Raw genomic sequence first — 17,596 nt, 5'->3', positions numbered from 1 at the left:
GTAATAAGTAGTAAGTGAAGGTTTTTTGAGCAGAAGAATTACATGATGTTAGTTATACTTTAGAAAGATTAATATGGTAGCATGTGGGATGGCTTATTAGGTTGGTGAGAAACTGGAGGCACTTAGTAGATAATGACCATAGTCCAGTTGAAAAGTAATGAGGACCTAAGCCAGAGTGATGGCAGTGGAGATAGAGAAGGGGGGATGAATTTGGATGAATTTGGATGAGATGGCCATAATTAAAGGCCGAGTGAGAATGAGTCCATTTTAGACAGTGGGTTTGGTTTTATTGAGTTGAGGCAGGGTCTAATCAATTGGAGATGTTTTACTTCAATGTAATTTTTAATGAAATGTTGACTATAATAGGAAGGTTTTTTTTGTTGTTGTTTGCATCTTTATTGGAGTATAATTGCTTTACAATGGTGTGTTAGTTTCTGCTTTATAACAAAGTGAATCAATTATACATATACATATGTCCCCATATCTCTTCCCTCTTGCATCTCCCTCCCTCCCACCCTCCCTATCCCACCCCTCTAGGTGGTCACAAAGCACCGAGCTGATCTCCCTGTGCTATGCAGCTGCTTCCCACTAGCTATCTATTTTACGTTTGGTAGTGTATATACGTCCATGCCACTCTCTCACTTTGTCCCAGCTTACCCTTCCCCCTCCCGTTTTTTTTTTTTTTTTTTGCGGTACGCGGGCTTCCCACTGTTGTGGCCTCTCCCGTTGCGGAGCACAGGCACCGGACGCGCAGGCCCAGCGACCATGGCTCACGGGCTTAGCCGCTCCGCGGCATGTGGGATCTTCCCGGACCGGGGCACGAACGCATGTCCCCTGCATCGGCAGGCGGACTCTCAACCACTGCGCCACCAGTGAAACACACTGCTCCCGTTTTTAAGCTTGGTCCATCAGCCCTCATTCACACTTGACAGTGTAGAGAGTTAATAGCTCTGGCTTAGAACCGGGTCTGTCACTTTTCTCTGCCTGACCTTGGGCTATTTACTTAGCCAGGCACATCCTTAGCCCTCTCAGCTGCAGAATGTCCATAACAAATACCTTTTACCTAGAGTCCTTGTGAGACTTGGATACGATAATTCATGTGCCTCGGTCAGAACAGAAGCTCAATAGATCGTTATTATTGTTCTTGCTATACTTTATTTGCCTTATTCATTCTCATTCTCTTATGAGTATGCAGTAGATTTTCCCAGTGGCTGCATGATGTGCTTATATGATATTGCAACAGACTGAATACAGAAGATATGAGAATTCAGCTGTCTTCAGGCACCGAAGAAATTTGTAAAATTTGTAAAAATTTAAACAATACTACTCTTCTCACTAAATTCTTATTTTTGAAAAACATTTATAAAAGCAAGAGTAAAAAAATATCATGTCAACATGTAGAGTTCATTATTGTCATTTGTCCATAAATAAATTGGTGGAATTTGTGAATAAGTATTTAAATATTTCTCACTTTATTTTTTTTAATACAATAGATATTGACAGACATCACCCCCATAACCAAACATCTCTTAGAGGCTGCAGTAATTTTTAGGAGTTGCAAAGGGGTCCTGAAACCAAAAAAATTTGAGAACTGCTAATTTAGAGACATGAGAGCGGGCTCCAATAGGCTAGTATGTACTTCTCAGAGTCCAAGGTCCATTGAAGACTTTAATAAATTGGGTTTCCTTTCTGGCAGCTGACAAGTAGCTGATGAAGAACCCCGTAGAGGTGAACTTCTGGGAGGGAATGATAAGGGGAATTATAACTGGGGACTTTCAGGGAAATGACAGGCCTGGAAAGGGTAGTTTTAGATAGTGCTAAGCCTCTCCATTCAGTTTTTTCTACTGTACTTTAGGATTAAAGATTATGATAGTATATTCTAAGAATTATTTGTTTTATAGACTTTTTATCATGCTTTTGGCATGTAAAGTGTCCACTGGGGACTATTACTGGAAAGAGTCTAACTAAAACTAGAGAAAGTTATGTCACCACTTGGCGCTTTATATAGAAGGACTGAAGATCAACTGACTTAGTTTAAATTCATTCGCGTTCCAAGCAGCTTTAGGATAGAAAACCAGAGCTGCATCTTCTTTATATAAAGCTTCTCTCTAAAATCCTGTAAAGAGGGCTTTTGTTACTTGTGACAAGTTCCTAAAGAGAAAGATTAAAGTGATGGTGTTCTTTCCCTACTTTTCTCCCCTTTAGAAATGGTTCTAGAGAGTTTACTAGTGTGATTGCCAACCAATGATCACAGGTCACGGCGTCTGTGACAAAGTCTGTTTTCCAGTCTGCACATGTTAGTCATGGTCTGAAGTGTTTAATATTTTCAGAACATTATCTTTTCCTAGCCCTGATTTTTTTTTTTTTTGCAAAAAGAATCTTGAAAAAACAATGATTAAAGGCTTAAAAAGAAACAAAAACAAACAGAACTCCTAAATTCCAAGGTAAATTTTGCATAATAAAAGAATTCTTTTGCATTATGTCATTTACACTTTCAAAGGCTTCATTTCTATGCAGTCTGATTCTATTACACATTTTGTAGTTAATTGGAATAGTTTGCTAATTACTGTTATTCTCTAGATAGGGTTGCCAGATAAAATAGAAATTTGAATTTCAGGAAAACAATGAATCACTTTTTAATATAAGTATATCCCCAGTATTGCATAGGGCAATACTTATGTTAATGAATTATTTGTTGTTTATCTGAAATTCTAATTTAACATCCTATACACTAATTTGCTAAATTTGGCAACCCTAACCTAAGCACAAACAGGTTCTTTAGTTTGTCTTTACTTAGCATTATATAGAACAGGTTGTATTTTCAAATGGTTTTATAGTAAAAGACAAGAACTTAATTTTCTCAGTGAAACAATTATTAGTTGGAAAAAAGTGTTCCTTTGTGTAAAATAGAATGGTTAATTCTCAGAAACTGAGTCCTAAGACTAGCACTGGTCTTGCAAATCCAGTTTTCCGTTTCAGTTTGGGAAACGTTCTCTTTTCTTCATGGGTAAACTGGCTCCACCCAGCTGCTGAAATGAGATATAAGTTGTAACAAAACCGGAAGTTGGATAGGCTGCCTTTGCTTCTCGAGGTAAGTGTCTCCTCTTTTCTTTATGTCCGAGCTCTTCGCAAAGCGCTTACAAATTGAATCCAGCTCGGTGACAGTACTGAGAGAGCAGGCGCCTTTGCTGACCCGGGCGGTCGGCGACGCAGGATGGATGCTTTATTAACAAACTGTGTTCTGGAGCTTGCGAGCTTGTGTTGAGCTAATGAGTGCTCACGAACGAGTTAGATTAATGATAAGTCACGTGACTTTGACTACGGAGCTTTAATCCCATGAAAAGGGTGATTGTAAGTAGAGACGTGTCTGGGATCATGAAAAGCATTGACTTTATTCATGCATCAGTGTTTTTATTTTTTGTTTTTAATTTTAAGCAACGGAAACTCCCTTTTTATCTAAAGCTAATGGCGTAATTACCTATATGGAGTTTACTTAGAGCCCTATTTGGCTTTTAAAGTGTCTTTTAATTTAGAAATCTTAGCTCCCCTCACCCCCACCTCTGGTGTGCCTTTAGAATTTCAGAGACTCTCTGGGGTGACTAGGTGTTACCTCTGCCCTTAATTTGTTTACGTCTTGTGCTGCCCTAAGGACAAAGGGGAGTTTTCCGTTTGTAAATGTATTATTAGAAGTATTTCTTTATAAAGCTAAACTTCTTAGTTCAGATATTTTCTTTTTTCTCTGAATTAAAGAAAAAGTAGAAAGATTTGAATGTCTACTTGGATAGTGGAGAAGTGGGAGGCTAAAATTTGGTCTATTGATTTACTGAAAACAACGAGCTAGACTTTTTAAAGGATGGTTTTGTTTAAAGGGATGTGTTCTACTAAGTCTTTTAATAAGCCAGTATGTGGATTCTTTTTGCTGGCTGTACCTTCTGTTTCACACCTGTCCACTTAGGTAATGTCAGATTCCCTGGAAATCACATTGTAGTACATTGCAATGAGTGCTGTTTTCAAGGTTGTCTGCTAGTCATTGTGAAAGGAAATCAAGGAGTAGGATGCCTTTGCTGCCTTCAGAAATTTGCCTTCAGACAAGTCAACCAGTTGTGGCCGAAAATTTTTTTATTAGCAAAAAACCCAAAGCTTTTGGAGCGTCCCAGAAGAGACTGGTTAAAGTTGGTGGAATTAGGCAAAATTCCAAGGAAGAAAGGATTTTAATGGAAGACCTTTACGGTGGGCACTGTGCTAAATGTTTCATAGATGTTATTTCATTTAATCTTCACATAAATCCCTTGATATTGGTAGCATTGTCTCTAACAAAATGAGAAATTTTAGGCCCAGTGAGATTAAATAATTTGTCCAAGGTCAGTCATTAAGGTGGTACCTGCTGGATTCAAACCTAGGTCTGTGTGATTTCAAAGTCCTTACCACATACTGTCTCATAGGACAGAGTAGTTGATAGCATTTTAAATGGACCTTGAATGACAATAACAGTAAAAGTAATATAGAATGTTTGAAAATAGAAAAAAGAAAAAAATCTGAACACCTTACAATTAATTTAATGTGTTTATTTACAGTCTTTAAATATGCATGTCTTGCAGTGTTTTTTAAATTACAAAGCACTACAGGCTTTAAAAAATATGCAAAATTCAAAGAGGATTAAAAAGAAGAAGTCCACTTCTTTTCCCATATTGAAAACACTTTCCTAGGGGGTAACCACTATTGAGAACGGTTAAAGCATGGTGTTTTTTCTTTTCCCTTTTCTTTTATATGCACTTGGTACATTATGTATCATTTTGTAGTTTGCTTGTTTTCATTCCTCATTGTGACAAGAGCATGTTTCCACCTAAGTACATGCAGATTCACGTCCTAAGCTTTTCTGAAAAGAGTTAACACTCGTAAAGAACTTAAAAGAATGCCTAGCTGTTAGAAAGCAGTCAGGAATTATTAGCTGTTGTTTCGGTCATTGTCTACTCTATTTCATTCTTTTAAATGCGTACATGGTATTTTATTTTTAAATTGTTTTTATTAAAGTATAGTTGATTTACAATGATGTGTTAAGTTCAGGTGTACAGCAAAGTGATTCAGATATATACACACACACACACTTACATGCACACATATGTATATGTCTATTCTTTTTCAGATTCTTTTCCCTTATAGGTTATTACAAAATATTGAATATAGTTCTCTGTGCTATATATAGATCCTTGTTGGTTACCTGTAGTAGTGGGTACACAGTATTTTAGAGTCTGGGTATAGCATAGTATATTTTTGTAACCACCTAAATTGTCTTAAACTTTTGCTATTACAAATAATCCTTGCATAATTGTGGGGGTTTTCTTTTTCTTTCTTTCTTTCTTGTTTTTAAATTGAAGTATTGTTGACTTACAATATTATATTAGTTTCAGGTGTACAACATAGTAATTCACATTTTTATAGAATATACTCCATACAAAGTTATTATAAAATGTTGACTGTATTCCCTGTGCTGTTTGTTGTGTGGGGTTTTTTATAGGATAAATTCCTAGAAGTGAAATTCCTCAGTCAAAGATTAAACATATTTTAGTTTAGTAGGAAATTGTCAAATTTCCTCCAAAAATATTGCAGCAATTTACACTCTTCAGTGTATGAGCACACTTATTTCTCTACATGCTTGCTTATATTGGATATTATCAGTCTTTTGCATTTTACATGAAATGATAGGCAATGTACCTTTATTTTTAACATAGTTTAAGTACAGTGTTCAGATATTTTCTGTATCTATTTTTTTTCCCATTTAACATATATCTGTTTTTACATAGGTAGGAATTTGATGGATGGCATAATGGAGGTCCCAGTTAGAAGACAGAACATGGGGAGGAAAAAAAGTGAGGTACTTGTTCCAGAAATAAGTACAAATGGTACATTGTTGATAGAACATGGATTGGGCTGAATGCACATTAAATGCCTAATGCTTTTGTCTTTAACTGAATAATTCCAGGGAAGCTGTTGAAGGTTTTTGGTGAGCGGAGTGATCTGATGAGAATTGTGCCTTAGGAAAATGGTCTTGTGGTGTTGCGTAGGATTCGAATGGAGATACAGAAACAGGGAGGCCAATTGAGAGTATTTCATGAATCTGGGTGACAGATAATGAAGTCTTTGTGCTTGAACGTGGTGTCGGAATGGAAAACTGCAGACAGATGTAATAGAGGGAATGGAAGGTAGAAGAGAGAAACAGAAGGGATAGGTAGATGTCCGGAAGGGTGGAGGTCGAATCTGCTGAACTTATTTGGAAATTGGGGTCCCAAAGAGTGTTTGGAGTCAAATCTTGAGAATTTGGGCTTTCAAATCTTTTTTTTTTTAAATCAATTAATTTTTGGCTGAGTTGGGTGTTCGCTGATGCACACGGGCTCTCTCTAGCTGCAGCGAGCGGGGGCTCCTCTTTCTTGTGGTGCGCGGGCTTCTTACTGCGGTGACCTCTCCGATTGCAGAGCATGGGCTCTAGGTGCATGGGCCTCAGTAGTTGTGGCATGTGGGCTCAGTAGTTGTGGCTCATGGGCTCCAGAGCGCAGGCTCAGTAGTTGTGGTGCACGGGCCTAGTTGCTCCGCGGCATGTGGGATCTTCCCGGACCAGGGCTTGAACCTGTGTCCCCTGCATTGGCAGGCAGACTCCCAACCACTGCGCCACCAGGAAAGTCCTGGGGTTTCAAATCTTGTTGACTAGAAATGTGTTGATAGGCCACCGTCAAAATAGGAAAGTCAGATTCAAGAACTAGTTTGGAGGAAAAAATAATGAATTTCATTTCAGAAAAATTGAGCTTAATGTCATCCAAACAGAAATCTATGTATAGTTGGAAATTTGAGTTGAAGCATTGTGGAGATGCAGGATGGGGGCAATTGAAAGGCTTGGGAAATATTATTCAGGCGTGATAATTGAAGCTATGGAAGGGATAGCCTGTAGAGAAATGTGGGGGTCAAGGAAAACAGTCTTGGGGATGGATATCTTCATGTAAGGGTCATGAAGAGGGACCAGATTTATAGTATTTTTTATAACGACTGTTTCTAACATTTGACCTTGGACCTAGTTAGGCTATTCTTCACTGCCCTCCAAAGTCCATTCTCACTTTGCTCTTTCTATCTCTACTTCTTTTATTGCTCCCAAACTGTGCTCATTCTGAATCCCTTTTCCTGTGGGATTACTGTGTCAGCTTTTAGTGTCTGATTTGAAGCTGTGGATGACTTAGTGGTTAAAACCTCACAGACTAGACTGGAGATCATACTTTTCACCACTCATTTGCTGTGACTTTGGCAAGAATCTTAATCAGTGCCCTGTTTTACATACTGGGGACAATAATACCCCTCACACCTTCCTGGGTTGTTTTGAGGAATGTGTGCTAAGTCCTTGACATGATGCCTAATATGTTGTGAGCCCTTAGTGCTTCTATCATATTATCCTTTACCTCTCAATTACCATAATAAAATGCAGTTTTTTTCCTGTTCTGTCCCTATGTGATCTTAGGCAGTAGCTTTTTGTTTTTTTTTTTAATAACCTCTGTGAGCTTCAATTTCCATGCAATAAAAATACGTTTTTGTTTTTTCCAGGGATTAGAGTTCATACATGTGAAGCACCTACTATGTTGACTAGAATAGAACAGGCATTCAATAAATAGTAACATCATTTAAATGATATATTAATGGTATTTGCTTTTGTTTCATCTATTAGTTTTGTGCCTTTAGAGAAGGGACCATTCCACTTAGCACCTAATATTGTTTTTAGGACAGGACTATTGTGAGGGCCATGTGGAATGATCCAGATGAAAGAAAGCTCTGTGTGTAATAAGATATTTGCTTCCAATCATTTTTCCAGAGAATGAATAAAGTGGAAAAATTGCTTTCTGATGATGCTGTGATTAGAGGAATCAGAATTATATCAGAGAGCTCCCAATTCCTGTTTCTTCAGTGGTTTCCTCTACCTTTCCTTTTACTTAAACTCTAAATTCTTTTCAGAATTCTTTTCAACCATTTTAGGTTGTCAGACCTGACAGATCTCATTGTGCCACCATTTTTTATGCTCTATGTTTTTTAGAATCTTTACTGAAAATGTCATAACTCCAATTGTTAATTTAAAAAATCATTTTTCTCTGTACTCCCTGCTGTGAAAATGGAGTCTGAAACATTTTTATCTGGGGAAGTGGAAATACTTGACCTGTTTTTCAATTTCCCTATAATTTGAGATCCAGCTATCAAAGTCAATTTAACTCTTGATGTGGAAGTTTTCTATGAATGTAAAGTTAAATTGCTGGAAAGAAGGGGAGCAAATTTTCTGAAATATTTCAGAAGGCCTGAAGAAGTTAAATGCAGATGAAAGAAATATATGGAAACCTCCGTTGTTTAACCACAATAGTGTTCAGAAGAAATTAGCACATACTGGTGATGCAGAAAGTTGCTAGTGATTATAAATAATGGCAATTACCATTTATTGGCAACTTAGTGTTTTTAGGCATTGTACTACTTTTTTTTTTTTTTTTTCCGGTACGCGGGCGTCTCACTGCTGTGGTCTCTCCCGTTGTGGAACACAGGCTCCGGACGTGCAGGCTCAGCGACCACGGCTCATGGGCCCAGCCGCTCCGCGGCATGTGGGATCTTCCCGGACCGGGGCACGAACCCGTGTTCCCTGCATTGGCAGGCGGACTCTCAACCACTGTGCCACCAGGGAAGCCCAAGTAGGCTAATTTAGATTTCACGTTTGTCACAGCATGCCCCCACTCACATTGTTCATTGTGAAATTTGGATTCTTGCTGTATCTGTTTACTTTCCACATCCTTCTCTCTCCAAGGAGGGAGCAATGATGTGGAGGGAAGAGAATGAGAATGTTGGAGTTAAATTTAGGTTCTAATCCTAAAAGTGTACACGGTTTCGGGTACACTCCCTGGTCTCAGTTTCTTCATCTCTAAAATGATGATAATATCTGCTTGTTGTAAGGATTACATTAGATGTACTATCTACCAGTTTCCCACCAAATGTCTGTTTCTTTTTCTTCTTATTCACACTATGACCCCTTTATTCCCCCCGCCCCCACCCCGTATTAAAATGTAATCCTTTCCTTTCTTATTGTTATAGAAATTTCATTGCTTTCTGTATATCTCTTGTGCTTAGTCTTAACTTTTCTGATTTTATCAACCTCCTTATCCTTCTCTGGTTCTACCTACTTTTCTAAAACTTTCTGCCTAATTCTCTCACTGTACAAGTGAACATCTATTTGTACCTCTAACCACAGTCCATCTAGGTTTCGGTCACAGGCCTACCAGGTTTGCCCCAGATCCTAGATGAAATGCTGAAATTACACATGTGCTGTGTCCCAAAATTAACTTTTAATTCAGCTTGGAATTTCAATTCTATTTTTTAATGGAAGCAATATTATAAATGGTGGTTCTGTCACTAGGCCAAAAGCCCAGAAACTAAAGCATGTTTAACTCATGTTAATTGAAAATTTTATACTTATAACAAAGTAAAAGAATATAATGCCATTGCAGTTTTAGTAATAAAATAAAATAAAAACAATATTGAATAAGTAGTTATTTACTTTATACATTGTTTGTAGTATGTACTTGATGGAAATTTTGAATGGAGCATTTAAGTGCTTTAGGGATTGCAGTGTTTGTATATTATGGTTATGATGAAATAAATATTCACATTTTAAGGCAATACAAGAAAAATTTAAACATAATATTTTTTCTCTGCCCCTTTGTGTGTGCACTCCCCCTTCCCTCCCCCCTAGTGTGCACTATGCATCTGTATTATGGGTTAACCAGACTTCCCCAAAGGCAGAAATACCTGCTCAACCATAAAGATCGATTTTTCTTCTGGCACCAGTCATGTAACTCCTTGAAAAATAACATTCCTTTCTCAATCCAGTAAGGGGTTGATTACCCATCACACACCTTGTACATGCAGACATCTTTGGTGAACTTTATGTATGATGCCAATATATTATTTCCCTTAAAGATAGTGATTGGTGTAAAACAAACTGGTCAGGTGACCTGGGGAGATACTGGGCTATACCTAATGGAAGTTCTTAGCTTAAATTCTTACTTATGACCTTATTAATGTTACTAGCTGTATTATTTGTATTCTGCCTATTTTACACGATTATTGTTTCTTGCATTACCAACGTGTGGCTGAACCTCAGATACATTTAGTGATGATTAGGAAACCTGAAACAATTGACCAAATATATAGTACTATAAGATCAATGATTATAATAGTGTAACTCTAGCTGTGGGAAGAAGCAACAAGAGGGAACCATTTCCTGGACCATAACAGACTAGTAAGACAGATGGTCTGGAGACTTTTGGCTACTGTTAACTGGGTCTAGTTCAGTAATTGCATATTGAGTGGCCTATCAATATCTGGTATTCAGATAATAAAGAATACACTCGTTTTGAAGTTTTATCTTCATGTGAGATGTATGTAGTATATGGTAAAGGCAGTCGTTATACCTTTTTACTAAGTGCCTGTCTTTCAGGCAAGAAAGAAAACTGTATAAATCTCATCAGGTTTGGTAATATTTCAGTTAGAGAATCAGGATAACCTCTCTTTTAACCTTTTTAACTAATAGGTCTGTCTTTGTCCTGGGATGACAAAATGCAAGTTATGATATCTTTTCTTTTATTTCTCTATATTATACTCATGGTAGAATGTGAATATTAAAAACCTATAAAAATCATACAAAATATTAAAAACCTGCAAAAATCACACAAAATTATACATACCTGTAAAAATCATACAAAATACAAAAATCATACAAGTTTTTCCAGGGCTTGAAGAATGATCTTGTAATATAATAGCTCATATCCACATTCCATAATTTTAGCTTAAATGTTTCCACGTATAACTCTTTATTCCTTTTCATAACTATGCAATCTGTTGGCATAGATTGCCTAATGCATTAATGTATTCATTTGAAAAAGTGTCCTTAAATCATTAACTGGGAAACCATCATTGGCCATTGTTATGAAAATAGAACTTTACCTTGAGTGGTCAGTATCTGACTAAGGACAAAGTAATTGCTGTTGTCTACTTCTCTCGCTGACCTTGTTTGTTATATTTTCCTAATGAATGATAGGTAGTGGTGTCTTTGTCACTTCCCTTTCCCATCTTATACTTCATGCTCTAATAATTCCCAGTATGCTTTTCCACTTTGCTTTATCCTAAAATCGTAATGTTAGTATTGCCCTGAATTTATTCCAGTTCATCTGTTATATTTTGCAAATGAAGAAACTGAGAGCGAGATTAAGTGACCTGATTGATGTTATTCAGCTACTTAATGCATAGCGGAGACTAGAAATAAAGTCTTGTTTCCACTTTCACCTGGCAGGAAGTCAGTGCCAAATAAATATTTGTTAAAGCAAACTAACTCTTCCCACTGTACCATTCTTTGAGTGAGGCACATTTCTGCATTTAATTTTCATAATAACTTGGCCAAGATCACATGGTTAACATAATTACCTTGATCCTCTCCAGTAAACCTTGTATGGTCCTAAAATCAGGTTTGCGCCTAACGAAAGGACCTGGAAGCCATGTTTGAACAGAAGATTTTCTATTGCTCCATTCCTTAGCAGTTATTTTCTTAAATATTGTTTCCTATAGTAATTAACTATTTTCAGGGTTATGCTTTTCCTCTGAGTCTACAGAGAAATCTTATGCTGCTCTTATGATATAGAATTTTTCAGAAGCTCTTGAATGGTTCATTTGTTCCTTTTGCTTATCTTTAAATAAGAAGAATTCTATCTAGCATCAATGTTTGATGAAAGATAGGGGTATAGAGTTGGACCCAAAGCTATCTACTTGGTAACTACTGGTGTAATGTGCAGGGCTGGTTAAAGAGTATAGCTCCAGCACAATTTCTGGTGTCTAGCAGGAATTTCTATAGTTTAGCTCTGGTCCAATGTGGGGTTTATAATTTACATGACTATAAAAGGATAATTTGTTCTAGTGATTCTAAGGGTGCTTTTATTTTTGTCTATGACCATGTATAGAAAATGCCCATTTCTGTGGAGAATGAACTGCCTCTTGAGCTCTTCCCATCTGCAGCCTGTCCACCGTGTGGACTTTACTGCCATATAACATGTCCCTGCCCATCTACCTCTAGCCTTGTTAAATACTATGATTTGCAGGTTCTGCATATATGCACAAAGTGAGCTAGACAAGGGTGGGACTGGTTTTCTGTTAGGCAGATGGTAAGAGGCAGATAAACTGGATGAGAGAAGAAAATTGCCTGGGTTAACAATCATGTTTCTTAATTCAGAAGTATTTGGGCTATAGGTAATAGAAATACTGTCTCTTGCAATTGGTTGTTAGCCTCAGTTTTCAGTGTTGCAAATTAAATTGTCACCATGACTAGTTTAATGGGAAGTTGGGAGAAATCATATCAGAGATTTATTCAGGTGATGATATTTAAATCCAGAAGAAACATTTCTTATTTGTTCTTTAAGCTTTCTAGGATGAAGTGGAGCAAAACCTTTTGCTTTTACTGGATTATTTTATTATTTCCCCATCATGCTAATGAAAGCTAACATTTATTATCTTCCTTGTCAGACCTTTGGCTGTATCTAAATTTTATTAAAACAGTTTTGAAAGGAGGGTTTTCGTTTCCTTATTTTTCAGGTAAGGAATGAGACTAAATGACTTGCTTAAAGTTTCACAGTTGGTAATTGGTAGAGCTGAGATTCAAATCCAGGACAGACTTCACACATCACATTCTTTATAGTAATATATTTGAGAATGTGGTTAACTGACTATGAAAGTAAATAGTTGTCTAGAACCTACTATCCTGTGATGTGAAAGCATTTATATTTTAATGAATTACCTTTAAAAAGAATGTGCTTTTAATCTTTTTGAGATGGCAGTTCCTGGATTTACCCTTGGTGCCTTCATACTTCTGTTGCTCGTTAGTTCTGTGGCTAATTATCCCAATGGAAAAGTAACGAAGTCGTGCCATGGAATGATTCCTGAACATGGTCATACTCCACAGTCTGATCCCCCTTGGTACATCTCAGTGAGTCAGATGACATTCAGGCCAGGAGAGAAGATCAAAGGTACTGTGCTGGTATTAACAATTTACATTTTGAATTTCACTTTTTTACTGTAAATTGAATCTTTATTACTGTTGGATTTATACAGTTTCAGTTAATCTGTTCATCTGCTTTTATAAGATACCATGATCTTATACTTCTCATTTTTGTGTTTAACTACTACAGGTGACTATATTACTTAAGTAGTATATTTACTATCCATTCAGAATAGGTGTTTTTTTTTTGGGACACACCACATGGCCTGCGGGCTCTTAGTTCCCCGACCAGCGATGAACCCGGCCCTGGCAGTGAAAGCACCAAATCTAATCACTGGACTGCCAGGGAATTCCCCAGAATAGGTTTGAAAATATGTTTTTGTCATTATTTAATATATCTTCATTAACAGTACTATTTACTCAATAGAAATACATAAAATAAAGCTTATTTTATCTGGCTTAAGATGTTAAACCCTTATCCTTCTTGACATAGTATAATCTCTTGTGTTTCCCTGATTCTGGCAAAAGGTAGGCTGAAACTTAATAGTCTATTAAGGATGTATCTATAAAAGCATTTTACAAATTCTATTTTCTGCAACTTTAGAAATGCAGAATATTAATAGATACGCTCTAGCAAAAAGGGTATATGGAAAAATAAATTTGGAACACTCTGTTATATATATTTCTTAGAGTTTCATACTGCACAGTAGAATGTTAAAGGGCCTGAGACGTTTGCAGTAAAGACAAAAGTATTTACTTTCAACCAGCATTTTTCAAACTACTTTGGCCCCATGGACCACGCTCTGACCATAACCTACCTTTTCTTCCCTGTGGAATGGCTATTACATCTCATGGAATAATGTCCTGTGGAACACGGTTTAGAATTTCTTTGACTATAGGATGATCTCTACTGTTTTCTCTCCTGGAGTAGCTTTCTATATGTACACCCGATTTGGTGATGTACCTCCTTTAAACAGTGTTTTTTGGGGGATGTTGCTAAACTCTTAACTTATCTTTTTGTTTGTTTCTTAGTTACTTTGTCAGGGCCACTATTTAAAGGCTTTCTCTTAGAAGCGCGTGATGAGAATTTGACTGGCCCTCCTATTGGCTCCTTCACATTGATTGACAGTCAAGTGTCACAGCTTCTGACCTGTGAAGATATACAGGTTTGTGCTTAGTTTGAAACTGATTTCTGTCAGTTTCCATGGGTCTTTTCACTACAAGGTGGTGTTTGCAAGATAAACAATGACATTACCCATGCATTGCAGACATCTGAGTACATTCATGTTGATCAGACTTTCCCCCTAATTTTTCTACTGGCAAGATATTTTTATACAACATCCTAGAAAAGGTAGGGTTGCAGCTTGAGGAGTTTATAGCTTTTGATATTTTATATAGTATAGACTCCTATTATATTGAATTTCGAAAGATGTTAATATTGAAGATAGAGTTCTAGAGTGGAACAGAGGTCTAATTTTTGTAATTAATTAATTTAATGAACATTTATTATACCAGGAACTTTCCTGCATGGATTATGGTGATGAACAGGACTTGTTCTTTGAAGAGCTCATAGCCTTACACATAAGTAAAGCATATGGACATATGCTGTATGGCACATAAGTAGAACGTATGGATATAGGACAGACACATAAATGGAATAGTATGATGACTTAGATTAGAACCATCCACAGGGTGGGTGAGAAGCATAGCAGAGGTGCTGCACACAGGCTGGAGGGAATTGAGAGAGAGGAGATTATCTCAGCTAGACCTCAAAGAATGCGTAGGAATTTGCCAGGTGAAAGAATGTGGGAAACAAGATTGTTCAAGAGAAAGGAATTACTAAAATATAATATTGCATATTTGGAGGCAGGAATTTTTTCTTTTGATGAATGTTCTGCATTCTGTTTGCATCTATTAATAAAAAAATAAACTTACAGTATAAATGAAATAATGAGCAGGCTTTATATAACATCAACACACTCAGTATTCATGACTCTCTTCAGTTCTTAAATTTCTGCTGACGCTAGTTTGTTCATAGAGCCGGCTGCTAATTTGGTGTCAATCAATCAACATGTATTTACTGAGCACCTGAGTCCCTGTTCTAAATAAAAGTCTTTACCACAATGCCAAGGTCATGCAATGGTAAATTACTTTGCAAAATGGCTGTAGTTCCAGCTATGTTGAGCTATTGAGTGTCTGAATGGTAGTTCTTTTCCATTTTATTTCAGGGATCAGCTGTGAGTCACACAAGTCCATCCAATAAAGCAGAAATTGAAGTCTATTGGAATGCTCCAAGCAGTGCCCCAAACCACATAAAGTTTCTGTGAGTAGAAGAGTTTACAACTCTGTAACTAGTATAATTGAAATAATGATAGTCTGTATCTTTTTTTATACCTATTTTATACCTATTGGACATTCACCTGTATGGCAGCGGTGTGGTGTGGTAATGTAGTAAACTTACTGATGTAAGTGGCTGTTTTGCTTTTTTGTTTGTTTTTTTTTCAGCATATATACTGAGCACTTAGCACAGGACCAAGGACCTAATAGACACTTAATAGACATCTGTTGAGTGAATGAAGTGTTGTAGTGCCTTCACACTAATAAGAGCCATCAATTAATACTTGAGTCTATATGGTATATGGACTAATACTTTTTTATAGATTTGTTCCTGTATTAGTATGGGAATATGAAAAGAAGCAGTCCTGAAATTTGGATGACTTTTTTTTTGCAGTGTCACAACTTGCAGATTAGACTGTCAAAAAAGTAAGATCATGTGTGCTCCTCAGAATTATGAAATTCAGTAGAATTAGAATAGTACTTCTCTCTTAATCTTACACGCAAGAGGGAAATGGAATGTCCTAAAGCCATACAATGATTCCTGAGTGGTGTTATAGACATATTTTAAAGGGAGAATTGCTTTCCTGGCCTGGCACTATTTTCTAAATTGATTTGTGGCAACCCTGCATTGAGTGGGTCTGTGGGCACCATTTTTCCAACAGCATTTGCTCACCTTGTGTCTCTGTGCCACAGTTTGGTAATTGCTGTAATATTTCAAACTTTTTATCATTATTATATTTGTTATGGTGATCTGTGATCAGTGATCTTTGATGTTACTACTGTAATTTGCTGAAGGCTCAGATGATGGTTAGTAGTTTTGAGCAATAACGTATTTTAAAATTAAGGTATATTCATTGTTTTGTTTTTAGATATAGTGCTATTGCACACTTAATAGACTACAGTATAGTGTAAACATAACTTTTATATGCACTGGGAAACCCCCAAATTCTGTTACTCACTTTATTGTGATATTCGCTTTATTGTGGTGGTCTGGAACCGAACCTGCAATATCTCCAAGGTATACCTGTATTAAGTGGTATGTCCCTAGTTCATTACTTTTTTTTTTTCGATTTGATTATGGTGGGCCACAATCATGGTTCTGTCTAATCTCACTCTCGCTGGTACTGCATTTCAGAGCCACAGTTGTTGAGAAGTACGATATCTACTGGGTGAAGATTCCTGGTCCTGTAATTTCACAACCAAACGTCCTTCCTTTTACAACACCTAAAGCTACAATAGCACCTATGCCAACATTACCTCCAGTCTCCCATTTAACGAAATCAGTAAGTAACATTTTTATGGTTTCACCAAATGCAATCTAAAGGAACAGCTTCCTTAGAAATTGTGGTTCTGTGCTTGGCAACATGTGTAGAGAAGTAGCTGTCCTGGGTTGTGGTAGCAAGTTTTTGAATTCCCTTCAGGAAATCAGGAGGAAGTCTTCATTGTAACATTATGATTTATAGGTTAGAATAAGAGGAGTGTAAGACCCTGCATGGTCAAAGTATGGTTATGACATTCACATGTAGTCTATACTAGCAGTGGATATGTTTTCATTTGAAAGTAAATCTGAAGCAGCAGCTTTCTTCCATTCTTTTTTTTTTTAGAAAACCAAAAAAACACAGCCAAATATCACACACGGAGAGGGAACTTAAAGCTTAAGCTAAATTTAGACAAGATTTGGAGGAGAATCTTGAAATGGTGATATAACTCTTCAATCTTATTTGATTAAGGCCAATGAGTACTGGAGAATTCTGTGTGTTGAACCACAGAAACTCTTTTGCAAGCTTATCAGCTAGAATTCCATTTAAGCCCTCTGATTCAAAAGAATTACTGTTAAAAAAACATACCTTAGAAAGGGTGATGCGTATTAGAAACATTAGAAAGGTTTTACTGAAAGCAATTCTGATAAATTATACTTATCAATTCAGAAGTAAGTATAATGAAAAATGTCTTAAAGTAGGTTATTACAGTTGCAAGAACAAATTTGGGCCTGAATCCTGATTTGTCTAATTTCTGTTTGACTTTGGAAAAATTACTTAATTCCTAAAGTCTCAGTCTTTTCACCTGTAAAATGAGAAATAATATCTAGCTCTTACATAGTATTACTATGAGAACTAATTTCTAATGGCTTTGTACTTAATAGATATTCAGTAAATATTAGTTCATTTTTTTCTCTTCCTTCCCTTTCTTGTCTTTTTTTTTTTTTTTTTT

General features: G+C 36.6%; 1 protein-coding gene across 2 annotated transcripts in view; it reads left to right on the top strand.

Moving 5' to 3' along the window:
• The first annotated feature begins 2,974 nt into the window (after positions 1-2,974).
• FRRS1 (ferric chelate reductase 1) overlaps positions 2,975-17,596 on the top strand; it is a 43,575-nt gene continuing 28,953 nt past the window's right edge. The window contains exons 1-5 of one of the 2 annotated variants that reach the window (XM_024751272.1): positions 2,975-3,091; positions 12,881-13,076; positions 14,081-14,214; positions 15,277-15,371; positions 16,521-16,668. In XM_024751272.1, coding sequence (XP_024607040.1) covers positions 12,881-13,076; positions 14,081-14,214; positions 15,277-15,371; positions 16,521-16,668 — 573 coding nt within the window. In that variant the 5' untranslated portion in view covers positions 2,975-3,091. Of the gene's footprint in view, positions 3,092-5,801; positions 5,873-12,880; positions 13,077-14,080; positions 14,215-15,276; positions 15,372-16,520; positions 16,669-17,596 lie in introns of those variants that run through there. The other variant, XM_024751271.1, reaches the window with a different exon arrangement.

Source organism: Neophocaena asiaeorientalis, unplaced genomic scaffold (assembly GCF_003031525.2).
Source record: "Neophocaena asiaeorientalis asiaeorientalis breed wild unplaced genomic scaffold, Neophocaena_asiaeorientalis_V1.1 scaffold147, whole genome shotgun sequence".
Taxonomy (NCBI): Eukaryota; Metazoa; Chordata; class Mammalia; order Artiodactyla; family Phocoenidae; genus Neophocaena; species Neophocaena asiaeorientalis.
The sequence above is the reverse complement of the archived record's forward strand: the minus strand, read 5'-3'. Positions and strand labels throughout refer to the sequence as shown.